This window comes from Thamnophis sirtalis, unplaced genomic scaffold, assembly GCF_051295495.1.
Source record: "Thamnophis sirtalis isolate CommonGarterSnake01/CBP01778 unplaced genomic scaffold, rThaSir2_p1.2 scaffold_3, whole genome shotgun sequence".
Taxonomy (NCBI): domain Eukaryota; kingdom Metazoa; phylum Chordata; class Lepidosauria; order Squamata; family Natricidae; genus Thamnophis; species Thamnophis sirtalis.
In genome coordinates, this window is record NW_028261383.1 from 87681641 (window position 1) to 87706672 (window position 25032).

General features: G+C 36.5%; 1 protein-coding gene across 2 annotated transcripts in view; it reads left to right on the plus strand.

Annotated features, from left to right (window-relative positions):
* Positions 1-3674: 3674 nt before the first annotated feature.
* GLRA1 (glycine receptor alpha 1) overlaps positions 3675-25032 on the plus strand; it is an 84241-nt gene continuing 62883 nt past the window's right edge. For both annotated transcript variants that reach the window (XM_087709423.1, XM_014067913.2), the window contains exon 1: positions 3675-4565. In XM_087709423.1, the coding sequence (XP_087565549.1) occupies positions 4510-4565 (56 nt within the window). In that variant the 5' untranslated portion in view covers positions 3675-4509. The remainder of the gene's footprint in view (positions 4566-25032) is intronic.

Genomic DNA, 25032 nt, shown 5'->3' on the forward strand with positions numbered 1-25032 from the left:
GAGAAGAGTACTTCACTCCTCTGCTCACAACAGAATCCCTTATGCCACCAGGCTCGAAATTTTAGGTTTGGACAACCTGGAACTATGCCACCTATGGTCTGACCTAAGTGTATTACAGAAAATTGTCTGCTACAATGTCCTATCTACCAATGACTTCTTCAGCTTCAACCTCAATAATACACAGGCAAACAATAGATACAAACTCAAGGTAAACCACTCCAAACTTAATTGCAGAAAATACGACTTCAGCAACACAGTGGTCAATGCCTGGAATGCTCCACCTGACCTGTTGTTACATCCTCTAATCCCCACAGCTTCAACCTTAAACTGTCTACCACCCCATTCCTAAGAGGTCCATAAAGAGAGTGTGCATAAGCACACCAGCGTGCCTACCATCCCTGTTCTATTGTCCCCATTTATCTGTATCCATTTCCTTTGTTTATGTCCATGTCCATGTTTATACTTATACCTGTTATCTTGTACATTTTTGACAAACCAAATGAATAAATAAAATATAGTGCTAACTAGCTCCAGGCAGTTGAGTGGACCATTGTTGGTCAGACTATAGACAAACACTATAATATTCCAGAGAAAATGGCAAAGTGAGCCCTCTTCTGTACATGGAAGGGGGAAAATATGTGTAGGGCTGTGTGTACATCATTATCTACTTTGTGCATAAGCTTAAAGACCTGTATAGCCCTACCTTACCAGGTATCATTTCAAATAGTTTTGTGGCCAAAATGTTAGGTCACCTAACCCGGGCATTAGAGCACCTACAACCAAAGTTTTACATCATGCATTTCGATGTTAAAAAAGAAGTGTAGACAAATAATGAATGGCGGATCAATGTGGACTCTATTCTTTTTCCCTTGTGATAACTCCACTGCCACTGAATGTTGTACTTCTCTGAACGAATGTCAAGATTCTTTCAATTCAAGCCCAACTCCTTGTGACTTGGGGAATTAGTTTGTCATTGCCTTGTTCCAGAACATTTCTTCAAGCTTCCCATTTAGTCCATAGGCTCACAAATTCCTGATGGTCTCCCATTCCAAGCACTCATCTATGCTTCTATTTTTATTTCTACTTTTAATTAAATTAAAGATTTAAAAAATATTTTTTTACAAGAAAGAAGGGAGGGATGGAGAGACAGAAATTGAAAGGTTGTACCTTCTAGATGGTACTAATCATTTACAGCGAATGTTACTATCTTATGAAGAAATTGAAAACTGAAGTTTATTCTCTTCAAAATAACCTATAATATCTAATGCACAAGATTACATCTATGACAAATAATCTACTGTCTTTTTAGAAAGTGTCCCAGAAGGGAAATTTAACATATAATAAAATGGAAATAGTTATTCCTCCTGACTTTTCTTACATATGCAGGCAAATAGCATATCACTATTCATAAAGGTAGATATATTGGAACAATATAAGAACCAAAACTAAATTATAGAATGTGGTGAATAAATAAATAAAAGCTAAACTTTCTACTTTTGAGACCACACATGCTAAAATCATGTGATTTCTTTTTTTAAAAAAAGCAAATCTTCATTGCACCTTGCATTACAAGGTGTCATCAGAAAGTCTTTTTGCTGTAAGCTTTAAAGTATGTCATTTCTAAGGATTTCTTCCTACTTCACTCAGCATTCATATTTTTCACAAAACTGGATAAATATTCTTCAAAATCCACATTCATGAGTTAAGAATGTAGAGGGGGGGGCAGAGACAGAATATGCATATATCATTGCCTGCCTGTTATATATTTTATATCTGGTTACTATGAAAAATTCTGTGGAGTGTCCATGATAAGCATGTTTGTAAAGCAAATAGGTTTAAAAAAGAGAGATCTATTACATCTCTTACTCCAAGTTTATACCTTTGAATTTTTTTAATGAAAAGTCCCAGAGAAGAAGGAGACATTGCAATGTATTTTATATTGGCAGGTAGCTAATCATTTCAAGAGAATCTTTCCCATGTAGATATTTTTTCTTGACATCCTCTTCTCATCTCTAACTGAGACAGGTTACAGCAGCAATTAAAACAAACAAAAATATCCCACCTTGTATGAAAACTTCTAAATTGCTCAATCCATCCAACTTTAAACATTTAACTGTAGATGATTTTAAGAGGCGCAAATAACATTTAAATCTCTTTCTTTTTTATTCAAGAACATCTAAAATGCAGCATTTTCATGTCTGTAATAGAATACTAAAAGCATATAAATGTGATTATAACTTGAAAAGGCTCTGGGTTGAAGCTGTAAGCACATTTGGGGGAAATCCTTTATTTTTAATCTTACTGGGGTTTAATTCTATTCATAGGAAGCAGGAAAGGATTGAATTACATTACTTATGTATTTGATACAAACAATAGAAAAGGACCTCTCTTATCTTGTCTTTCCCAGTGATTTAATTTTTCCCCTTTGACTGGATTTTTTTTGTACAGCTGGACATTGAGTTGGTATCCAGTTATGAAAAAAAAATATTGCTCACTCCCAAAGGCTCCTATTTCTGTTCAAAAAAGATAAAACAAATCAAGGAAGTTACAGGCGTGATAACTTATTATCTGTGACTAACAAGCAGCATGATACCAACTAATAATACCAAATACATTCGGTAAGAACATAGCTCTCTTTCAACATGCAGGTACAACAGATGGATCGTTCTATCATTCAGCGATATGAAAAATCTCAGGGAGTGACTGTCTTTGTTATATCATAACACTTATTTAATGGTCAGATGTGCTATCTGGGCTATCTTTCAGAAACAGACATAGCTATAGATCTGAGGCACAGAACGTGTGAAAATACTCCTAGGCAACAGAAGGTGATTTCTACCGGGGCAAGCGGGGCAGTTGAAGCAAATCATATTCTAGCATTTCTGTCCTTCCTCAAATTGAGGAGATGATTTTAAAGAACAGAGGCACAGGACCAACACCTGTTCCAAAAATTATTTGGTTTTGGGGGGGGGGGATTAGAACGACCCACCAGGTGCCTGAAGGCAAACGGAGGCAAACCTGTTAGATTGTCATGTTCTTCTCAGACCGAATGCTCTAAAAGAAAAATAAGAATTTTTATCGGCTTTTTTATTGTCTCTAGGATTCGGATAAACCGCGTGTTTTCAGAGTATTGATATTGAGAAATGAAAGATGGTCACATTCAGCGCGAGGGATTGGGTGAAACCGAATCTGACAAGCTCTTGCTTACCTCTCTTTCTCTCTGTGTGTAGTTTCCCAACTCCGTTCATGTCAAAATCAGCGGGAAAGACGATAAGGAAAAGGGGGGAAGGAAGGAAGGAACCAAAGAAAGATTGAGAACACCCGCGCCTGGCTCTGCGGCTGCCGGCTCGGCGCTCCTCCGTCCTAGGTCGGGGACGCGTTAGGGAAAAAAGAGAAGGGAAGAGATTTCAAAAGATGCAAAGCTGCGCTGATTTCCAAAAGCGGTCAAAAAAACCACCGGCGCTTTAAAGGTTAACTCCGTTCTCTGAATAACGAGCATTTGATCCGAGCACAACAAAAGGTGGCTTTTCAAGCTCACTGGCCAATGAGAGGGGCTAGTGGGCGGAGCCAGGACGCTCCAGGGGTTGGCTTACGGTGGGGTTTTCTTCGTGTATTTTTTTTTTTAACAAGCTTTTCCTCTCCCCCTCCTTCTTCTCCTCCTCCTCCGCCTTAGTTTAATAAATTAATGCAGCAGGAAAGTCTGAGGATCCCGCGAATTCGAGAAGATAAGGCAGAAAATGGACCTGAGGGAGAAGCAGTCGAGAGACTTTTCGCTTTTTCTTGCTTTCCGATCCTAATGGGAGCCGAAGCCCATGAAACTTACCCTTAGCTTCCTTCCCCGCTTTAGTCATGAGCAATGGGACACCGTCCCTGCAGCAATAATAACTTATTCGCGTGGGATAGATCCCTGGAGGAAGAAATCAAGGGCATCAAAACATCGACCAGCGGGAAAACAACATCTCCGGAACAATGCAGCAAAATGCGGAGGATCGCGAATTCCTTTGGATGTAACTGAGGGGGATAACCCTAAAAGACCGAGGAGATTAGCCCCCGGGTTTCTTTCCCCCCACATGGCCAATTTATTCTCGTGGCATTCTGCATGGTCCAGACGCCCGGTGAGAGCGCTGGGGTTCCACTGAAAGAAAGGGACCTCTTCTCTTCTTTGCAGGAATCTGGCTCGCTTCAACGAGGCTGTTTTAACACGGAGAGCAGCGCGGGAGTTTAGAGGCCAATTTTTTTCTCTCCAAGGTGCTAGAACGTGGGGGAGGGGGGGCGGTTTGCTGTCCAGGGTCCTGAATTCCCAGCGCCTCATCGGTCCGAGCTCAGCGTCTTCCTCTTTGCCCGGGCGTCTCTAACTACAAGGATTGTATAGAAAATTAACAAAGAGGAAAATTTCCACCATTTTACTCAGTCTGGCATTTATTTATTATTATTACTGTTCTTGTTTTGTTGCTAAGTGCCAATTTATTGTGCTGACTTGTGGACTACAAATCCATCCGATCTGAAAAAATGTGTAACCTCAATGCATTTGGAGTCTACCTTTGGGAGACCGTAGTATTCTTCAGGTAGGCTTTTTCCTAACCCACTCAGCTAGGGGTGCCTGGGTGTTGGAGATGCTATGCTGGATATGGTACGCTTGCCTTAGTTGAGATCTGTTTGCCAAAACATTTCCAGGCTCTTTGGGGATTCCCTCTTCATATCTTTCGTTCATCTTGTTTATTTGTTGATTGGAGTTATATGTTTTGTTTGTTTCTAATTATTTAATTCTGGATATACGGAGTTTTGACAGCTTTACGAGTTACTCGTAATTAGCACTGCATTCTCTGCCTGTAACCGCAGTGCTGAAAACATCGAGTACTCAGACTGGTAAGAAAGCGACAACTAGCGGTAGCAGCAAGCATTGCACGCATCCTACCACCAAACGAAATATTTCTCTTTCTGCCTTAAATCATAGAGTTGCTGGGGGACGGGGCTCATCATAAGTTTAAAAGTTTGGATTATGCTGTAGTGGTTTATTTATAATGGCACATTCTAAAATAATTGCTTTGTGTCAGGAGAATTGCTACAATTTCTCCTCCTGGGCTCCAGAAACCAAGCTGTACTGGTTCACTACAATAATTTTTTCATTTTTCAGAAACTTATGCAACCTCTACTTAGAATTAAGCCCCTTTTATTTCCATAGCATGTACAAGTGGATAAAAGCATAGAATATTGAAATCTCTGCATGTTTCTGATTAATCTGTTAACTGTATATGATTGAACTGGCAGCAGAGCCACATGGTTCTCTCAGAAGTTCCTGTTAAAGACACAGGGAGAAGGCAAATTTACTGTATGGGAATGAATATTATAATCTTATATTATGGAAATGTGAAGTGTCATCAGCTGGCAGTTATGGACCTATATTTATTTCACACGCTGCAAGCTTCATCAATCTTACAAATCATTTTCTCCGCATGACTGGAACATTTCATCTTCCATGTGTTTTAGAGATGCAAAACCTAGTCGTTTGATAAAGAATGCTGAATCATTGTATATATCTAGGTATATAGATAAACTACCCATAACCAAATACCAAAAAAATCTACAAAAAAACCTTACTTCTTCCCTTCCTTCTTTTCCCGTTAGTTTTTGAAAATTAACAAATTTTCTTCCAGTAATGTTAAGATCAGTGCTTTCCCAATCTTCTAATATAAAATATTTTAGATCTCTAGTAAGGAGTATAGTGGTCATCTAAGAGGTCATTTTATCAAGAAAATCCACATTGCCAAAGGGTACGCATGCAGCATAAATTCTGCACTCAATTACACTGCTGAAGTACTATTTACTTCAATAAGCTTTTGAATGGCTTGTGTATGGAGTGCAATCTTAGTTTAGAACAAATACGTCCTATGCTTTAGCACCAATTCGCCAAATCTTAATTGCTAGTCTTTTCTTTGATCCTGCCAATTCAAATCTCTATACAAGATAGCAAACAAATATTATTGGAATGCAGGTAACTTATGGGTAGCTTCAGGGTATATAATTATATATTAATAAGATTGCAATTTTATTAAACTTTCTGAAAGCGTATTTTAAATTTGTCCACTAAGTATTAACAGGGACTTTGTCTTGTGGCAAATACTTTACTTTACCAGCCAACAGAAAAGCAGGAAAAAGTATGCAGTTTTTCTCTCCTCATTTTATTGACATATAAATCGCCTATCTTTTCTATGGAACACATATGCAAAGAAGATTCATTTCAAAACCATCTGATAACAGACATTTGTTATCTTCCTTGAACATTTTTGGTACCAGCCATTACATTTTGCTATACCCCATATTTAGCCTATACATACATACATACATACATACATACATACATACATACATACAGCAACTTTAATCTTGCTATGCTGCATAGAAGCCAGGCCTTTCAATTGTGTCTGTATTGATGCTTTCCCAATAGTCATCCTGACATAAGAAATTTGAAGCAAATTCTGCAAAAAAAAATTCCAGAAGCAACAGCCTTTTAAAGAAGACATTGCTAATTTTCAACATGTTGCTTGTTTGTCACCCAAAATTCCAAACCTATATTTTATTCTCAAATCACTTTTGATATTTTAGAATACTGGATTAAAGGAGATTTTGCAAACCATATGCGCTGTGGAAAGATACTAAGCATGCAATTAGTCAGTCAGTAATCCAATTGCCCATAATGGAACAGAAATGACTTTTCAAAGCAGAGTTATTTGAGACTGAAGTAAATGTCAGTATCACTTCAGTACATACCCTATGAAAAATAAAAATAAAGGAAGGATGGGGAAGCGTATCCATAAATTACATGAAAAAGAAAACTAGGCTTTTGGTTAAACATACGATATTCGGATAAGCCATTACTAAATTAATAGGGACAAATAACATCTGGTGTGTGATTGTAAATATTGTGACATTCCCAATATAAAATTTGTTTGCGTTTTATTCAGAGCAATTCTGAAAGAATTTGCAGCTTATTCACAAGTGCCATTTAAATGAAACAATATATAATCAGTTTACATACCAATCTGTGTTGCTTTTAAAGCTTGAAACAGTTCCAACAAATACTTAGAATGGATTGTTGAGGTTAAAAAAGAAAAGAAATAAAACAATTAATTTAGGTTGGATAAATCATTAGGTTTGTCTACCAACAATGTTGTATGTACTGTACATCCCTGCAAAATCTGGTTGTTTTTTAACACACAAGACCTTTGCTTTATTCTATCATTAAATGCAGTTTGTTAAACCTGGTAAATATAATATAAAGCTATATATTACTGTATATGTGGATATATATGCATACACATGCATATATGTGTGAATATATACATGCACACACACACACATTTTCCTAAAGAAATAATTATATTATGTTACTCAATTTAAGAAACAAGTCCACAGGGTGCATAGGCAAGAATGAACATGGGTTTATTGATATACCCATTGTTTTAAGGATGGCAACATTTTCTATATTTGTTGAATTTTCAAGGTTTTCAAAAATTACAGCAAAGCATAATCAGAAATTAATATCTAAGACATAGTTTTACAGGGCTACTTTTTTGAATATAACTTGGAATGTGCCTATATGAAGATAATTACCATTTTTGGCTGGGTTTTTAGTCTATTTCATTGGATTTGGTTTGAACCTTGTCTTTTGGGACTGAAATAAAGTAAGTATAACTTTTTTAAAGTTAGCTTGATAGCTAAGTAAATTGACAAAACTAAGATTACAGATAAAGTACTATCTGGGGCTATATTGTACTTCACATTTTAAATCAGGCTTTTTTGGAGAGGAGAGGAATTTGTGTTACCTAGAATGGTAGTGAAGTTTGCCAGGTTAATATAATGAAATGTTCTGTCAGTAGCTTGATAAATGTGTTCAATATGTTTAAGTTAGTATTTTTCTACATCTTGTCAGTTTCTATTGCAAAAATATGATCTAATGGAAATAGGAGAAAATGTACAATTTATAGTTGTCTTTGACAAGCAAGTTAGAGTAGAAATGTTTCATCCCCTATTTAAAAAAATCTTACATTTTTAAAAAGCTAAGAGTCATAAAAATGTGGTATTGGATCACAAAATTAAAAGGGAGATTCCATTTTAAATTTCTGTTCTTTTCCCTTTTCCTCAGCAATGCCACATAACACCAAAGTGAAAGGGTTTGCTTCACTCTAAAAACCGTAACTTTTGTCAGAAAGTTATTTTTAAGCGCTTTAGATATTTATAGGAGTAGCCATTTCTGTTCGAAAATGTGATGTCCCTTCATCAGGGATCAAGTTAAGATGGCTGTCATGACCATGTGATCAAAGTCCCACTCCTTTTTTTAAACGCGTGTAGCTACCATCTTGATATAGAGGCCCAATGCCTGTTTGTAGACTAGAATCCCCTGATTTACACTAATTAATAGCATGAAAGAATAACATAATATGTAAAGGTCTTTTTTTAAAGGAAGTTTTATGGATAATGTGTTCTCTACTTGTAAAGAAAATATTTATTTTAAGGATCATTTATATAGCATTTATACAGCATAATAGAACAGCGGTAGAACAGTATCTGACTGATAATAGGTTACAATGTTGCATTGGCTTCTTCTCACCGGATTAATCAGCAAAGCATTTAAGAACCCTTTTGACGTTTTTCAAACAATCCAAGAAATGAAATTCAAGAAATTCTTCAAACCAAGCTTGAGAATTATCCGTAGATTGCCACATTAATCAGAAAGTATCATGGGATACTTCATATAATCATGACGCATTTCTATTTCAATTGCTCTTCGGTTTCTGAAAGATGTAGAAATGGTCAACCAATTCATTGAAAAGGCTTATTGAAATTCTCTTCTATTTTTCCCCCAGCAGCAATCCATTTTACTGACTCTAGGGTATTTACAGGCCTAACACTGCACTGCAATTCAAACATTGGCACCAAAAACTAAGTAAATTATAGTTCTTGAAGAACCGTTCTTAGTTAAATATTAGTCATTTCAAAGCAAATGCCCAAAGCGCCTTTATAAAAGGTAATGGCAATTTATAAATAAAAAATAAGGATTTCTACTCCATCCTGCTGCATGGTACATCAAAAATTAAAATATTAGATATTGAGCCAAATGGTAATTTTTGAGGTATCAGTATAAAGTCTTATATTTCTTCAAATCTTTTACCATCCAAAATAACCTTAAATAAACAATCCAGCAAGCTTCAATTTGTAGATTTTTCTACTTAGAGAATCAAACCTTTAGCCATATGTATAGTTCGGTGAGAATATGTCCAGTTAGATTTATGGGCCTTGCTTTGTGCTAGGAGTAAAAGTTTAGTTGCCTTTAATGATAGAATATATTCCTTAGCTGTATTTGCTTTCATGGCAAACCAGGAATTATAACTGAAAGGGTTTTATTTCCCAAGATATGGTAAACATTAAAGCTGCAAATAGAATTTTATGTATGCTTTTTTGGAAATTAACTTCTAAGCTTCCTTGGATTGCAACTATTTTGTATAATTTGTACACTTGCTATGATTCAAGGAACCTAGACAAATTAGCATTATAATGTCCCAAAAAGGGACCATATATGTAATTTGTATTAGGTAGGATACCTAAAGAATTACTTTTGATTCTATTTTCTGAAATTTCATTAGATGTAAACCTGTAGATGCTGCACATTTTACATATATCTGCAATGAGACACCAGCATTTGCAGGACAAACACTACAAAAAAGCAAACTAAAGTTTATTATCACTGAGAACACTAATTGACTTATTTTCCATCTTTCTTTTTCCCCGTATAATATCCATAGTTCTGTTAAGTATTCATAACTGCTAGGTTAGAACCGTAGAGATGTAGAGATTTTGCATAAAATTGTATCAACATGCTAATCCACTGAAAAATTATATAGACCACCATTTTCCAAAGATCTGTTGTGCACTTATTGTGCCTGCATCTATATAGAAACATTATTTGTGAAATTGTTAGAAATCATGTCTTGGGAAATGAGTGTTCTTAAGATAAATTAATCACTGAATATTTGCCATTAATGAATTTTAGTGTGTCTTGCTCTCCTGAAGCTTGCATACTAAACTTCATCCCGGGATTAGGCGTCCTCCGGGATTGGGCGGCCTATAAATCGATTTAATAAATAATAAATAAATAAATAAATCCCATATATTTGTTGATTTTATTATCTCATCAAAAATATCAGCAAAGTCCTCTATGTGCTGTTCCCAAAATCAATGTCTTATGCGGAAAGAAATACAACAGCTTAATAACTACAGAAAATAAGACAAAAACCAATCTAGTGATTTTCACTCAAAAGTTTGAATATTGTGAAAATAAAAACTATGCCCACTTATTCAACTCGTAGCAGAATTTTCTTCTCCAAAATTACAGCACTAATCTGTTCTGGGAAAGTGTAATTGAGAAGGGAGGAAAGTGCTCTTTACTAACGCAGAGCAAAATGTGTTATGTACAGACGGTTGCTTGTTCAGGAATTTGCACTGAGTAAGCTGCTCACATAGTCCTAAAGCATTACAGCATGTAAATATGTTATCTTGGCAGCAAGTAAAACTGCTTTGGTGCAAAGACATCTTGTTTGAAAACAAATGCTCTATGCTTTGCAAATCTCTTTAACAACACACAAGGTTTAATATTTGTAGAACCTCAGAAATCTGGAAAGTGTGTGTGTCTTTCCAGACAAACAGACCTATCATCCACCTTCTCAGAAAAGGAAGAAGGGTGGGGGAACAGTAAGCATTTGCTGATATGAAGATCATCACATATAAGGACAGTGGGTTTTGCAGTGCCATTCATCACTGCCTGGTGCCTGGAGATGGAAACTGGAAGTAGCAACCCAAAAGGCATAGAAATCAAATTAATCTCTAAATACACTCTACATGTTTTTGTATTAATAACACAGCTTTCAAATATCGGCATAAATGTACCCCTATTTTTTAATCAAGAGAGTTATGAATGGACTCTAATTGAAGGCCTTTTCGGTTACATTTTAGTTGAACTTTCATTGTGCTGTTTTTGTTCATAGTTTTACATTTGTGCATTTTTTTTGATGATATTCTTAGTTGTGTTTATCATGCTCAAATGAAAAAAAAATCAGTTATAAAATTCAAAAACAAACAAGCAAGCAAACGGGAAATTGTAATTGTTGTGTCCTGCCCAACAGTGCTTTCCTTATGCTTCTCTTATAAATGCCCCCACTCTAGTTACTGTGGAAAGAAAAATGTAAGTGTTGCTACAGAAACCACTATTTATTCAATGACCCCAAAGGGGAAAGGGAGGCTAGATGAGAACATTTGCACAAGAGGAAACTGATTCCATCTTGGAAGAAGAAATAATACATTTTGAGGTCAAGTATTTCTAGATGAAAATTTTAGGGTCACATCGCTGTCTCTAGCCTGATGTCAAGATGCTTCAGCATATTTAATATATTAAATAAATGTAATAAATCAAACTAGAGGTTTTGCTGATGGATTCTTCAGACCAAACACAAAATCACTTCCCTATTCAAATTTCATTCCTTTTTTGCCAAAAGCTCAGACAAATATTCACGTTAAATCAGATCTCTGAAATCTTAAGGCCTTTTAATGCTTTCTTGTGTCCAATAGGTTACAATTGGAGGTAGAGGAAATTGGGGAAACTTCGGAAGTATCAATTCAGTAACAAAACCAAGAGGTTCTTTTATATATCATTAAGTGGATTTAAGGTCACAAAAAGTTTTTAGTCTTTAATTTTCTTTTTAAACTAGGCATGACCATCACTTTAGGTGTCATGTTTTCTTCTGTACTTCTCCCTCATCAGTTGACCTAAACGGGGTTATTTAACTGCTACCACAGCAGCCAATAGCAATAGCAATAGCAGTTAGACTTATATACCGCTTCATAGGGCTTTCAGCCCTCTCTAAGCAGTTTACAGAGTCAGCATATTGCCCCCAACAACAATCCGGGTCCTCATTTTACCCACCTCGGAAGGATGGAAGGCTGAGTCAACCCTGAGCCGGTGAGATTTGAACAGCCGAACTGCTGAACTGCAGTCAGCTGAAGTAGCCTGCAGTGCTGCATTTAACCACTGCGCCACCTCGGCTCTCAAGTAGTAGCCAAGCCAAGTAGTAGAAAGGGGACAGAAAGAGAATGCTGTCAGCACAGCCATTTTATTTCAAAAGAAGTCCAAGAGGGATGTTCTGCTGTGAACACTGAAAGGAATTCAAAAGACAAGTTCCATTCCTTCAAGATGGCTCAGTGGGCTGAGTGGAGACAAGAATCAGTAAATTCACACATTCAATTTTTTTTTTTGGGGGGGGGGGCTATTGTTTATTTTGTCCCACCAATTGCTGAGACCATGCCATTTATTTAAAGCACACAAAAACTTCACTAAATCACTGACTGATAAATAATTCTTGGGTTCCTCTGTTTTATACATTCCAACATCAATCAAATATGAATATAATATTACCATAAAATCAACAGTATATGGCTTATTTCAAGGATATGTGCCAGGATGAATTGGATATTAAAGCAGTTGTATTTGTTATGCGATTTCATGAAATCAAAAGCAAAGATTATGCATGCCATAAATGATGACTGTTCAATATATAGTGAAATATAGATAAAATCCAGTGCTTAGAAAAAGTATGACTCTTATCCAACTTTAATAAATGATTACACTCCCCTATTTTCATTTTAAAAAATCTATTACAAGCTGCCACATTCATGTGGATATGTTATTAAAATGAAGAAATACAGTCATAATAATATCAGATAAGTAAGAGGGGGGGATCAAGGGGCATACCCACACCAGAATGCAGTAAATGAAATTCTTGATATTGATTTGAATGACTGCAGTTCCCAGAATTTGCAATAGTGAAGTATTATCTGCAGATATTTCAGATTTCAGATGCCATGATTCTCCAGCCAGAAATGACCAATACATCTGGATAGGCACAGCTTAAGAAAATCTATAGTAACAGATATACTTGATTATCCAAAAATGATGTACTGTAAAATAATAGCAATACAGGACTCCACTTAATCGTGCCTTTCTATACATTGTGTTATAAAAGTAATCCATTTCCTATTTCATGGAAATTTGATAGTAAAGTCAAGCCCACTGTGCTTCATATATACAACCTTCCTTGGCATAAGTTTTTTTAAAACCTATTTTGTTAAACATGTCAGAAACAAACCAGAAAAGCAATCATTGGTTGTTGGGCCACATCCCAGTTCATTTTTCTTTCCTTGTTTAGCACCTCTGAAGCATAAAATTAAATCAGAATAAGCCACAAATGTAATCCTGTTCACACATTTCACTAAGCCACCACTGTAGTTAGTGAGCCAGTAGCAAATTGAGTTTAAAACAAATGTTTACTATCTTAAAACAAATTAAAGTTTGTTTTCTGATGCTGTTCACACATCATGCTGAGCGAGAAAAAAGGCTATTGTATGGTTTAGTGTAATGTTACAGCACAGTGATCATCTCTAATTGCCCATATGATTTTGGGCTCAGTCCTCTGGAAAGCCACTGATAGGAAGCTTAATTACTAAAGTTCATTTTCCTTATATTTGGTTTTGAAAGGAAGAGTCAAGTCATAGACCATCTATATATATAAATTTCAAAGTGGATCCCATTCACAGTGATACAAAAAAAGCAAGACAAGAACAAAAACTTGCTTGAGTTAAAGTAAAAACTGCATCAAGAGCAAAATTTTTACCCTAAACGAACACATAATATGGCACAGAGCATAGAGACAGTTTCTAATTAATGCAATGGTCAGTTGCCTCCTATCAAGGTGATGACAACAGAGCTCCCCCAGTATGGGAGAGAAATGAGAGAATAGCCAGGTGGCAGCAGCACTTAAGTTGATGTGGGACAGAAAGGACATCATTAATTATGGGCCTGGGATTTGGAAAAGCCAGACTCCACTAGCAGGCGGTTCAGAGCAGTTGGTAGCAAGAGCCTTGCTCCTATGAAAAGGCTTTCTTTCCTCTGGCCTTATGATATTAAATCACCTTCGGATTATCTGGCCTCTGTTACTGGTTGCCTTATTGGGTTTGGGCTCTTTTGTGGGTTTCCAAGAAGCTTTAGCAGGAAGGGGCGATGGGTGATGGGAGGCTCCATTGGCACAAGAAACTTGCTGCAGTCTCAAGCAGAGAGCTCCGTGCTCTTCTTTTCCAGGGTTTCAGTTTTGTAATGGTTTCCTGCCGCAACAGCAGCAATAACTGTTCCAGGCAAGGACAATTTGACATCTGCCATCAGAGAGAGCTTGCCCTCTCCCTCTGCCCTTTTCATGCATGGCCAGGGTGTCATGCCAGGATGGGACATCTGCACAGCATCTTCCTGGGGGGCCCAAGTGCTTTTTTTTTTCTCAATTGAGCCCTTTTCTCAAATGCACAAAGACTTCGCCTGGTGCCTGTTTTGGCTGACAAGCAGCTGCAGCTAGCAAAAGCAGGAAAGGAAGACAGCTCGAGTCATTTCGGTACGTGCATTCTCATGCTGCTCAGGGTGTGGATTCAGCAAATGAGCTGTTTCAACCATAAACGTGAAGTAGCACCCCATTGTAGCTTAATTTGCCATTGTAAAAATATCCTATCTGTGATTTTTTTTTTAGTGGGGATCCTGTGCCATTTTGGGACTGCAGTTTAGTATTTATGTGGTATCCCTGCGCATTTCCTTCCTCTTTGCAGGTCATTTATCTTCAATGGTCCCCGCCATCTGTAAACTGACATCATTTATTTATGCTTCATATAGAATTCAGCATCATGCCTCCTCAAGGACTCTGACTACAGGACTAAATATATTGGCTCAGGCATCCATGAACCCCCCAAAATATGAGTCAGCAAATATGACTTTCCAAAGCCCCTTCTTTCAGGTTTTACATCTGTGAAATATATAAATGTGGAATTTCCCCCCTTTTTGACACAAAGGCATATAGAATTTTCTCTAGGCATGTGCATGTTATGTCTATGGGTTAAAACTGTGGGGACATCAATAGAGGGAGGGTAGCTGAGATGCCCCAAAAAACTCCTTTATAGCTACAGAAGGCTATTAATTCAAAGGCAGCACACAACACACCCCAAAGCATTTCAAAATCTGCCTGGCTTGTTTTTAATTGAATTACATACAAATACAAGCTACCCTGTCTATTTTTAATATTTAACCTCTTTCAAAAAAAAATTGTGTATTAAAGTCTATTGTTATTTATGATGCAGAAGCCAAACTACGTCTGAAGCAATGCCAATAATAAATGTAGAAACAACACCCTGGAGAAAGTTTGAATGGACACCAACCCTTGCTTCAAAGTGTACGCAAAATGCTTTATGCAGAAGCCTCTAGAGATTAAAGCTGTCAGTTACTTCAAAATATTGAATTGAAAATGCACACAAGGGGGGAGAGATGTGGGTAAATGGGAGATGGCCAAAAAGATTGTGCAGGATGGGCTCAAGCTTCTAGATTTTTTTTTAAAAAAAGGATAGACAGGGGAAGGAAGAAAAAAAATCTGACAAGCATAAGTGAATTAGGGGAAAAATAAGAGAAAACATATGTTAGATAGGAAGAGAGGAGGGGGGAAGAGGAGGCTTAAAAACCAAAGCAGCTGCAAATATTTTGAAATCAAGTTAGCCAGGACTGTTTGTCAGATATTATTTTATTTCAAAGAGGGGAACAGAGATGCCTTTCTTTTTCTCCCAGAAATAAGGCAGGTTGCCCATTCAGATATCTTTATGCAGCCTGCCTCCCTCCATGTTTTTTAAACTATGGTTCCATTCTTCAAAGGAATTTCCCCAGAGACTATCAGAATGCTGGTGTTTTAACATCATTTTAAAGTGACTTTACAAATAAATGTGATACAGATCTCTCCCTGGAGCATTATGGCCTCTCTTGCAATTGTGTGATTCTTCCTCTGGCTAGAATATGTATTTCTGAATTTATTTTTGCATCTCTTGAGTCTGGGACTTCCAGCATTTATTATACCAAAGTTCTTCATATCAGCTTCTTCCATCCTGGTATTTTCATGAGTCAGAACTGTCAATCTCAAGGTAGTCATGCTAGCCAGGAATAGTTTAATCCATGCTATATAATTACAAGTGGAAGGAACTAAATTGGGAGAAAACTGCTATGCTGGCCGTGATCTATGATTTCCATCTTTTGCAGTCTTAACCTTATTGAAAATAGTACTTCCACATGGGAGATTATCATTTAAGGTCTCCAAGCACATGTCTCTGTTGGAAATTGGGGGTTTTAAACTAATCCATTTTATTAATAATTCCCATAATTTTGAAAGAAGAGCCATATAATTTACTTAGGGCTTTAAAAAAAAAGATGCTTATACTACCAACTGCCATTCTTCTATATGTATTCGTATCTAGCTGGCATTCATGCAAAAGCTTTATTGAACTAAACAAGCCACTAGGATTACATAAACTGCAGCAGCTGTATGTACAATCTCCTCAAGCAAACACCTCCTGGTCAGCAGCTTTGCAGTGTCCTTTTGTGTTCTCACTGTCTTCATGTGAAAATAACTTGCACAGACAAACAGGCCATAAGTATGCTTAAGGTCACAGCAGAGTAGACATCTTCGTCTGCTGCTGGATTGTTTCTGTCTTGGAAAAGAGAATAGCTAGATGAGACTTGAAATATTACAGCAATTAGTAATCCTGGTAAAGAGATATTTACTGACAGTGAAGACTGCGTAGCATCTTTGCATCACTCATTTCATCTCCTGTAGCTCAGATCTATTTGTAGACAAGAGTGTACTAAGGAAAGGAAGTCCTGATTTTTTTGCTTTTATATGCCTGATTAATCTTGTACTAGAAGAATAACTTATTTATCTGATCAATTTGTGATGTATTCAGCTGTCAAAAATAGCTACTCTGTTTTAAAAAAACACTGCCTAGAATCTGGCACGTACATTGGCATGTATAGAACAAGTCAATTATATGCCAAATTCAGTGGCATTTACTGTTTAATTTATAAGTGGAGTATAATTTTAGCTTATATTAGTCATATAGTGGAAGAACTTCATCCACAGACTGTAATAAAAATAGTATATTTTAATGTAAATTTTCAAAATCATTCCGTTAATGGCAATGAGTATTTCCAATTTAGAAACGTTAGCTTCCGAACATACAATGCTTGACATCTGCAAAGCATATTTTCCATACCTCCATACAATCAATTCATAGGAGTTCTTGGGAAAGCATATGAATGCAGTTTATATTCACAAGTTTTCTTTTTCCTTTTTTAAAAATATACAGTAAAAATATTATGTTGGGATGTAAAAAATATTATATTGGAATGTAATAGTTGCCTACTTTGATGTACTTTGACCCTGTGGATTACAGATTAAAATTTAGGGTTTTTTTTCAATAAGACTCCATTAAGTCAATATTATGATATAGACCATGGATTTGACCAAATAGAAGTCTCAAGTTCTGTTACTTACCTAAAAATATTTGAGGGACGTGGGAAATCTATCTATTCTCAACTGACAGAAGTAGCCATAATTATATATTAGATTAATACAGAATCATAGAATTCCCAGGCACTCCACAAAAGTCATTTAGTTCTCAATTTCAGCAACGTTAAGAGATCCACCTTGCTTGGTGGATGAATAAATCATATGTCATCCCAGATAGTAGGCTGCCTAGCCTCCACTTGAACACATCCAGTGATGAGTAGAAGCCTACTTCCTCTGTTTTCCTCAGTTTCCCAAAAATGTCTCTCACAGTTAAGATCTTCTCAGCTTGAATCTGCTCTTCTGCCTTCTGATTCCATAATTCTGTGTTCAGGATTGTCAGACAATAGTCTCAAACCTCTTCTGTCCTAGTATTTGAACCTATTCACATCCATATTCGTCATCTACCCAATTCCCTTCATTCCCTCTTTTTTTAATCATTGTTTTCAATATAGGGCCAGAGAAATATTACTTCCAATGATATGGAAATTATAGTTTTGGTAATGCTGGTGTCAGGTGCGACTTCATTTAATAATCAGGAAAGAAACTACTCAACTCCATTTGGTTGAAAGTAAGTGTACTTTTACTAATTACAAATGAACAGTAGCGAAGCTAAGCTGAATCTGGTTAATTAGGCGCGAAAGCAAAGAATATCATGTATAATGCAATCCCCTCCCCTTGGCACCCCAGTCCATAGTCCAATTATAATTCACCCAACTGTCAGGTGGGAGATATCTTCAAAAAACCTCACCAGGATGGAATGCTGGATAGTTAACCTTGGCGGGAAACTCCCTTCCTCCACATGCGCAATAAGATGGTCAGGTCAGCGTCTAGAATCTTCCTCCAGCACATAATTATTCCCTTCCCAAATACCATGCCCCCCCTCCCCGTTTCAATGGCAGCCGAAGCAGCAACAAAGCAGAGGCTGACAGCTGGCTAAAATTGCATATTTATTTATTTATTTATTTATTTATTTATTTATTTATTTATTTATTTATTTATTTATTTATTTTTGCAGACATGCCACACTCCTGATACATACTTAGTTGACAAAATGACTGTTCCAAGATTGTTAAAGATACAATTGAGCACCAGATTGCTATAGTGGTTAAGGCATCACTCCAGGCTAGAAATTGAGAGCCCAACTTTGGATCAGTCACTCTCTCTCAGTCCTAGGAAGGAGACAATGGCAAACCACGTCTGAAAACTGCAGAGCTTGTCCAGGGATTCAACAGGAATCAACCCTGATTCAAAGGAGCAAACAAAAAGAAAAACGAAGCCTGCATACTTGATTTTTTTTAATTTCTTAATATTTTGAATTTTTCTTTAGATCACTTAGTTCAATTATTTTCAGCTCATTTCTCCAACCTATCAAGATCATTTTGAATCTTATTTCTGTCTTCTATTTAGAAGATTGATTTAGATATCCCATCCAATTTGGCATCTGTAAATTTTCTAAGCCATTTGTTCATATATTGAAGCAGAATGGGACAACTCACCACGGCCAACTCGCTATGGCCACCTCGCCATGGCCAAATCACAGCAGTCAATTCACTATGGCCAACTTGCTGTGGGGCAATTCACCGCAGGGCAATTTAAAAATTCAATCTAATTATTTTAAATAAATTTTTAAAAATATTTTATAGTTTGTCATTCACATTTCATTTTGTCCCTCCTTTTGCATCTGTTCTTTAATTATTCTATTCCACCATTTCTTAACATTGGAGAATTTCCTATGGATTAAAAAACCTCATTTGCTCCAAAAACTCTAGTGGCATCCAATAAAATAGCACTGTATACATTTATGTAAACAGACATGATTTGCATATGGATGCTATTGGTATTTATCTTAGCATAAAACATTTTTTTCAAAATGTCCTTAGAAGAAAAGAGAAAAAAATCTAAAGTATTTAGGGCGAATTAAATTCTTCAGCATTAAATCTTTCATTCTTGTTGACATGATTTTTAAATAATGACAGTCTCAGAAATGCCACAAGCAAAGTGATTTATTTAGTTCTTTAATCTTTTCTAATCCAGGAATTTGATAGCTATACTAAAGACTGTCAACTATTCTGGCCTGTTCTTATATTAACTTTTTCATGCATGCATTTGGACATCCTCACATCTTCTAATATACACTAATGTTCACACACAATTATTGGCAAGACCCAGTCAAAGTCTTGAATCAGTGTCTTGTCTCTGAGATTAGAGATGTGATGGACTTCAAGTCCCAGCATTCTTAGTCAGTATGAATAATGTTTAACACACCTAGAGGACACTTGGTTTGGAAAGACTATACTGAATAATTGATTTATTATAGGCAAGCCTCTTGCACTAATCAGAAAATACAACTTCACTTCTGTTTACATTTTGCATCCAAGCAAAAAAAAACCTTTAGCTTTTCGTTTACTGAAAACTACACAAAATAACTGAGTGTTGAGGTAAATTCTTGTTACCCTATTCCTGCTTAAGCAACAAACAAAAAGTCAAATTGATTGGAAATTATGCTAATCTATCAAGCAAGGTGGGGAGGAACTGGCTCTCCCCACAACTACCAAAGTCATATGTGAATAAACTAAGAAAAATTCACATAAAATGGAGTTAGAACTCATTTAACCATCTTCTCCAAAGTAATTGAAGTAATGACACTGAATCAGCAGATATATCCATCCCTACTATGAGAATGTCTGAATTAAGTAAGACTTTATGTGCCCAGATCTTTATGTGCTTCCTTCCACACATGTCAAGATCCTGATAGGGCAGTGTCCCAGAAGTATGGATATGAATCCCACCACTTATGTGCTAAATAGATTTGCCTAAATAAGGTTGAAATATCTCCTTTTTCCAATAGTATCAGATACATCAGTCAAAGAACTAATTAGAATGCATTACCATTCACATTTTAAGGTGCATTAAAGGGTTCATACAGAAGAAAAACAAGGAGACTTAAGAAATGTGTGATCTTGCTAGGACTTGCCAAGAATAGCAACAGTGGGTGCTGAATATCCAACTGAGTCCAAAAGACTTGCAGCGCAGATAGGAGAGCAGTCCTAATGATAAAACTGAAAACATCAACCAACATGCACCCTGGTGGTACAGTGGTTAGAATGCAGTATTGCAGGCAAACTCTACCAATAGCCTGGAGTTTGTTCTTAATGGAGTTCAACGTTGACTCAGCCTTCCATCCTTCTGAGGTCAGTAAAATGAGGACCATATTGTTGGAGGCAATATGCTAACATTATAAACTGTCCAAAGTACTATGGGGCGATATATAAATTTAAGTGCTACTGCTATGCACCCAAATCTAAATATTCATTTCTGAAATGGTAGCTGGAATCACTGAGCTACATAATATCAAGTGGAAATAATAAGCTCTTTGATTGTTAGAGGAAAGGTTACGAAGGAGTGATAATGCTCTTCATCAGAGGATTTCTCCATGAAGATATTCCATTTCTTAACAAGATAGCTGATAATATCTGAAAGGCCATGGCATATCTAAAGATCAGTAAACAAGAAGCACTTGTTGGAACCCAAAGGGGCTTTTCCCCAAAAGGCAACTGGACTTTCTTGGTTTTTCTTTGAAAACATTTTGCTTTTCATCTAAGTTTCTGCAGTTCATAACTGAAGAAGCTTCTTGGATGAGAAGTGAAAGGTTTCCAAAGAAAAAAGCAAGAAAGTCCAGTTGCCTTTTGGAAAAAAAACCTTTGGGACAACCATGGCTTGGATGATTCAAAATCTCCATAGACACTTGTTGGAAGTGGGATCCACTTCTCTATTTATTAATCATACAATTTGTAAGTATGATGTTTAAATTAATTAGCACTCACGTCAGTAGGCATTGCACAGCAACCAATCAGAGAGTATGACATATATTCTATTTCCTGTCATTCTCCAACATTTCTATTGTTCTTGTCAAACAAGGAAAATTATAATCCAGTGGATTCCATTAGCTCATTAGCTGAAGCAGTTCCCCACTGCCTACTCCTAAAAGATTGGCTAGATGGAAAGGTCATTAGATTTTATAGCAAGGGGAAAAAGGATCTATTACTAGGGCATCTGGTTAATCAATTAAAAATTCACCTTAAAATGGGGCTTAAAACCATCTATGAAAAATAATATTAAGGTCTTAGAGCATTTTCATAGCATTATCCAGCTGTCATTGAAGCAATGTAAAATCTTGCAACATTTCAGTAACAATGATGGTTGGATGAATCTAGAAGGCATTATGGTTATTTCCACTCTAGTAGCTTATAACATCTTCATAGCACAGCACAGCCATTATTAATAAGAAATAAAGCTTGTCTGCCTTACTGTTATTTGGGAGGGGAAATGATAGTTGGGTAACTTTAGAAGATACTATAAATTGTTAGTGCAAAACTGACTTATAAGTCTCTAGTAGGAAAATGACCTTTAGGAACTTATCAAAGCACTGTAAAGTACTTGGACTTACACTGATTTTAGACAGCTGAAGCATGTGCTTACATCATTTTTGTGAAATCAAGGAACTTTAAAATGATTGATTTTGTCCCTGGATTTTTACATGATTTTTTTCCTCCTGGTTATAGTGCCATTTATAAATTTGACCAGATGGTAAACCTTCTATGCCTTCTTTATCATAAATACCTCTCGGCAACCAATCCAAGCAATACCTGTTAATGGAAAATAAAATTTATTGACAATAACCATCATAATATCAAGTTATGTGAATTCAAGCTTGAAATGGATAGCTGAAAAATATAAGTGGGTTTCCTTCCATTATTTTTGTAATAGAAAAAAAAAGAAAGAAATACTTTTTATCTGCCCTGAATTTGTCCCTGGGCTAGTAGATGATGCAATGTTACTACCTGCATTTTCTAAAATGTATCTTAGCTCACTGTTTGCAGATAGATATGCTGTTTCTTGCATTTAGCTTGTTCTCCTTTAAAATATTTTAAAATTATAAATGTTCGGCAAACATTTGCTAAATGCAAGCTCACCTTTCCTGTACTTGTTTTTATCTTACTAATTAATTCTGAGTGATCAATTGTGCTAGCCTGCAACTCTAGGGACTTTCAGAGAGTAACCTAATAACCAGGCTATCTTTTGATTCTTCTGGACAAGAGGATGAGACTAAAAACAGAATGAACCCAGCATTTGCCTAAGGTTGGAAGGAACAAAAGCAGTCTTTATGGTAATGCTGAAATGCCAGAAACGTGGGGTTGTATAGCAACCTGAGTCATTTTTTTCTTCCAAAATAACTTGAGTTAGGACAGGATCATAGCATTACTGGAGCTGGCACATATTTTTTCCCGCAGAGTGCAATTCACTAGGTGTTCATTGCTAGCTATCTTCTAGCATGGTTAAGAATACAGAAGGAAAAAGTATACAGTAGCGAGAGTCAGATTTGATCTTAGTAATTCAAATTCCTAGCCACGTACCATGTCATTTGGGGAGGAAAAAAAGACTATTTGAATTGGATTCAGAAATAAATTCTTAGGCCAGGAAAGAGAGAAGTGACTAGCATGATAATATATCCATAATCCCAGAGTAAATATTGATGTAATACTTACAACTGTAACTATCATTTCACAGGAATAATATCCTTCTCAGAGACCTCCTGTTCCACAAAATATGTTAAGTCTCTTTTTGAAGCAGGATAAAGCTTTTTCTTCATATTTAAAGCCAAGCCAATATTCTAGGGACTTGTTTCCCACCCTCCAAAAGTGTATTAATATATAGATCCGTAGCTTGCTAAGGGATGCAAAGGTTGGGAAGGGATATTCTGCCTAGCTGAAAATTATAGTACAATGGATACACAATAGCACTAGCATTTAGACATATACTGCTCCACAGTCCTTTATAGCCCTCTCTAAACGGTTTACAGAGTCAGCATTTTGCCCCCAATAATATGGGTACTCATTTTACTGACCTCGGAAGGATGTAAGGCTGAGTCAACCTTGAGCCTGGTGAGATTTGAACTGCCAAATTGCACGGAACCAGCAGTCAGCAGAGGTAGCATGCAGTACTACATTCTAATCACTGTTGTTTGAGGTGTTCAGTTTCTCAAACCATTAGCTACCATCCCCTCAACCAGCACTTCACTTCCCAGTGATCTCCCCACCTGACATTACCTCTCCATCATAAGATCCATCACAAGACCCTCACTTGACACACCCACACCTGACCCATCATAAGATCCAACACAACCCTTACCTGACACAGTCACACCTGACCCATCACAAGACCTACTGACCACACAAAGCCTTTATAAGTAGAAAACCACAGACACATCCCTTAAACTCCACTGAATATATTATCTACCATGATGTCGAAACGTTTGGAAACCAGTCCACAAGTTCGGAGAATGAACATCCACCCCCGTCCTACATCTGAGCTACAGATATTCACCACCATCACAAACCTACCATCATGGCACATTGATCTCAGAAATGCTCTGGTGAGAAAGTATACTTGGTTTGGGGTATGAGCACCCCGTGATAAAGATAGAAAATATAGACTCTTCCATATGTCTAGTGTTTTAATGGCTTCTATATCATTCATAAGTACACAGTACATTTTTTTAAAAAATTAAAAATTCCTTGCTTGCCTTTAGGGGTGATATGTGTCTTCCTCAATCTTGAGTCCTCTGTCAGAGGCCTGGGAGTTTGTAAGTATCTTAGGTAGTTCCAACATTGTGTTGGGCAGAGAACTCTGATATCATTCCTGGGGAGCCACAGAAATTGTGCATTCATTCCTGTTCCTATAAACTATGATTTATTTCCCTCTGTCCTTAGTGAAAGAACAGTGTTTACCTGCAAGTATAACCAACATATGAGCACTACCTTAAATAATGTTAATGAAAGGAGTTCCCATATCTTTTTTTGTACTGGTATAGGTTTCATTTGTCATTACAAAATTCAAATTATTAATTTAATAGTAAAGCTGAGTGCTCTGAACTCAGCTGATTTTAATATCTTTTTAATATAAACATTTTGCCTGCAAAGCTCTGCCCCAATTCCACCTGCATCTATAGACCCTGGTATATTTTGTATAATATAGGCATAAATATAACTTCCATATTATTCACAGCACAGTATATATTATTCATTGGATCAAATGAAATGTGCTAGCCTACAACTAGAGCTCTTTTCCCAAAACAGAGTTGTGCTTGATGCAGATAAAGGTGGCCACATGTAGGTGTCTTTACTATTCATAAGGAAATAGTTTGAATTCCTATACTGTTGGGAAATGCCTTTCCATAGACTTTCCTTGCATGTTAAAATCAATGCTGTACATACAGGAAGAAAAATATCTGCTTTTGCTTTGCCCTTTGCTTCATCTCATGCGTGCAGGAATTTTGGGATGTATTCTTTTTTAAACAAACTCTTTATATTTTACTGCCTCATTCCCCATAGTCTTTCTATAGCCCATGGTTAATGAGAAGAAATCAGTATATTGCATTTTCTGGCATCTCATTGCTGAACTGGCAGGATTCTTTGGGCACCAACTCATTTGCTGTTAAATTGAATTTTTTCTCCTCCCGGCTCATTTCTATGCAGAATCTTTTTGGGAATACAGATTTATAGCCCACTAT